The 3,404-nt window shown below is 41.3% G+C and overlaps 2 protein-coding genes across 2 annotated transcripts in view; one reads left to right on the top strand and one right to left on the bottom strand.

The window, feature by feature from the left end:
- Positions 1 to 3,404, top strand: part of LOC101568087 (olfactory receptor 8B12-like) — a 6,930-nt gene that overhangs the window by 981 nt on the left and 2,545 nt on the right. The gene's annotated exons all lie outside the window — the stretch shown is intronic.
- LOC101570732 (translation initiation factor eIF-2B subunit alpha-like) lies at positions 1,689 to 2,674 on the bottom strand. The gene has a single exon (XM_012516955.2). It carries the CDS (start codon positions 2,604 to 2,606, stop codon positions 1,689 to 1,691), a length of 918 nt encoding a protein of 305 aa, XP_012372409.1. The 5' UTR covers positions 2,607 to 2,674.

The raw sequence follows: 3,404 nt of genomic DNA, 5'->3' as shown, positions 1-3,404 counted from the left end.
ATACATTAGATTTTGAAAACAAGCATAGCTCATTAGTAGTGATAGATATATTATCTATTTTTATAATTAAATCTGTTGCTCAGATTAACAGATATAGTTATATAAGATGGGACAAATGATTGAATATTACCACATGCTTTCAAGAAACCTTAAATTTTTGTTCTTGACTCTCACTTCTCATTACTTTTTAAAATTACTTTAAAAAAGTACAGTAATAATTGATATGACATTAGAAATGTTACACATTTAGAAGACCAAGATGACAGGTATTTCAAGCATGGTTTTAGTATTGCTGTCCTCAATGTAGTTGCTTAGTTCACAGATATCATTATAGAGAGTTAGTCAAGGTGAGGGTTCTACCCATTAACTGCCATTTTCAAAAACCTGATGGAAATTCTGAGGAATATTGTCTTATCCAACTTGTATATATACATGTATGGCATTGACCCTAATTTATTTCCTAACTTTTATCCTTTTTTTCTCTCTTTTTTTTTAATCCTTAGAGAGACAATAAAATATTTACACATGTGGGTTTGGTTTAATTCACTTATGAGTATTACCTCAAGTTGAATCCACTTACCTATGAAGGCTTTGAGTTTGTTTTTCTTTATAGCTGAGTCATATACATTGTAAAAAAATTCCACTTCTTTTTAATCTCTTTTTCCAGGGAGAGGCATTTTGGTTGTTTCCTGTAATTGGCTATGGCAAATTGTTCTGCTATAAACATGGACACACATATATTACTATGATATGTTTTCAGACCTTTTGGGAAAATTTCCAGAAGAGGGAATAGCTGAATTGAATGGGATTTCCAGTTCTAGTTTTTTAAGGAGTCTCCACACTGATTTCCATAATGGTTTCACCAGGCTAAATTCCTACCAGCAGTGAAGGCTTTTTTCCTCCTGCAGCCTCTCTAACATTTGTTGTTGTTGGATTTCTTTATGATAGCCATTCTTTCTGGGGTGAGATCGTATCTCAATGTTGTTTTAATTTGCATTTCTCAATTGGCCAGTGATGTGGAGCATTTTTTCATGTATTTATTTGCCTCTTGTATTTCTTCTTTGGAGAAGTATGTATTCATCTCAGATGCCCATTTTTTTCCTTCTATACAATTTATTTGTAAAAGATACTCAATCTGTTCACAAGTATAATTTCAAAATCTGTTTAGGACCCAACTTAAAAATGGGAAGTTCCTATCTTTTATAGATACACGGTCTAGGTTTCCAAGTACTCCAGGAGGAGTAGTGAACCTCGCCCCGCAGGCCTTCTGTGTCTCACACCTTGCACTGTCTGCCTGGCCCTGCTGCAGGTTCCTTGAGGCTCGTCTCCTACCTTCACATGAGAGAAAAGTGTAGGCCTCTGACCAGCTGCTGTTACTGCGCCAGAGGCGCTGACTGTAGCGGGGATAGCTGCCTGCAGCGCGTCACTTCTGTGGACACTTTAAGCTAGTGAAATGTGCTGGGGGACACACAGGCTTTTGTCGGCCAGGGAGTCTACAGTCTAATGGGTTTCTGGAAATGGACAGTAACTACAAGTTTATGGAAATTAAGCAAGTTTAGGTTTGGTTTTAGAACAAATTTTTAGGTGGGACCGAGCTGTGAATAAAAGATATTCCAGTATTAATGATGTAGAAACTGTCCACAATGCCTGTTAAAAATGAGCCAGTTTGGCTGGGTGGCAGGGTGCAGCTAGAGGTAGCGCTTGATGAGCTCATCACTGACTGCCAAGGGTGTGAGCACGCCCAGGTCTGTGAACAGCAGGGTGATCAGGGAAGGGGAGGTGTAGTCCACCCACGGGTGCTCGTCCTTCAGGTCCTGCTCAGCTTGCACGGACTTCAGGGTGTCTGCCTTGTACTTGAACTTATCGGGGACATCCTGCTGGTTCAGTGGAAAGATCCGCAAGAATTTGAAGCTTTCTGCAACCATGTCGAAGGGCTTGTTTTGTGCCTTGGCGCACACGGCCATTTGGTTGGTTCCAATCTTGTTAATGATGCCTCCGTTCTCAACCACGCCTTCCGCGCCTACCATGACCAGATCTGCCTTCTCCATGATGTAGCCAACAGTGGCATCCAGCACCACAGTGACAGGGACGTTGAGGTGGCAGAGGGCTTTAGCCATTTTCTTACCTGACAGGTCGGGCTGGGTCTCCGTGATGTACACGTGGAAGCGCTTCTTGGCTGCCACAGCTGCTTCCAGGACTCGCAAAACCACTCTGGAGTAGGCGTGAGTCAGGATTCGCGCCCCGTCTTTGATGAATGTATGGCACAGATCGGCGATTTTATTTTTTGACAAGTATATTCTCCTGAGAAACAGCTCTCCCTGCTCAATTGTGATCTTTTTACATTTGGAGTAGTCGGAGAACTCTAAGGAGGTGAGGCTGATGAAGCGGAGGAAGAGCTCCCCACTGGAGGACATGGCCACCCAGGAGTACGCACCACATAGCATCTCGATGGCATTGGTGAGATTCGCTCTCAGGCCTTGGATTGTCTCCCCTTTATCTCTCTTCAAGAACTCCAGCAAAGTCCAGATAGCAGCCAATGCTGAGACCATATCAGGATCCTCTTTCATCTGAGACTTAAAGTATTCAATTAACTCGTTTTCGTCCATGGTGCCATCCAGGCGACGACCCGGAGGGATCCGGAACCACTGGCTGGTTTCTAGTGAGTCTGGAGCCCTTGCCTAGATGCCCATTTTTGGATTGGGTCTTTAAAGTTTTGGGCCCTAATGTTTTTTAGTTTTTTATAAATTCTAGATGAAGACCTCTGTTTGAGTGATTATTTGTGAATTTTTTCCCCAAATTTGTGGGTTTTCTTTTCACTGGGTTGGTAATTTCTTTTGATGTGCAGAAACTTCTCAACAGAAAGTCCTTGTTGTTAATTCTTTGAAGTATTTCCATGCAGTTTGATTTTTGTTCATGAAATGTGTGCCTACTTCTGTGTCTTCAAGATTTCCACCTACTTTCTCTTCCAGGAGATTTAGTGTTTCTGTTTTGATGTGCAGATCTTTAATCCATTTTGACTTTAGTCTAGTGCATGGTGATAGACCTTGGTGTAGTTTTACTTTTCAGCATGTAGAGAGCCAGTCTTTCAAGCATCATTTGTTAAAGAGGCTGTCTTTCTTCCTGTAAGCATGTTTGGCCCCTTTCTTGAAGACAAGATGGCTGAATGTGTTTGTAGTTTGTAGCATCTGCATTCCATTAGTCCTGAGGTCTATTTTTTTTTTTTTTTTGCTAATAACATGCTGATTTTATCACAGTATCGTAGTGTAATTTCAAGTGAGAAATTGTAATGCCTCCTGCCTTGCCTTTGTTGCCCAGGATTGCCTTTGCTATTCTAGGATTTTTTCTGGTTCCAAATAAATTTTAGGAATGATTTCTCTAGGTCTGTGAGGTAAGTTGGTGGTGTT

This window comes from Octodon degus, unplaced genomic scaffold (assembly GCF_000260255.1).
Source record: "Octodon degus isolate 3935 unplaced genomic scaffold, OctDeg1.0 scaffold00136, whole genome shotgun sequence".
NCBI lineage: Eukaryota > Metazoa > Chordata > Mammalia > Rodentia > Octodontidae > Octodon > Octodon degus.
The sequence above is the reverse complement of the archived record's forward strand: the minus strand, read 5'-3'. Positions and strand labels throughout refer to the sequence as shown.

Excerpts from the sequence above, each read along its gene's own strand:
- LOC101570732 (XM_012516955.2), bottom strand. The coding sequence starts at position 2,606 with ATGGACGAAAACGAGTTAATTGAATACTTTAAGTCTCAGATGAAAGAG.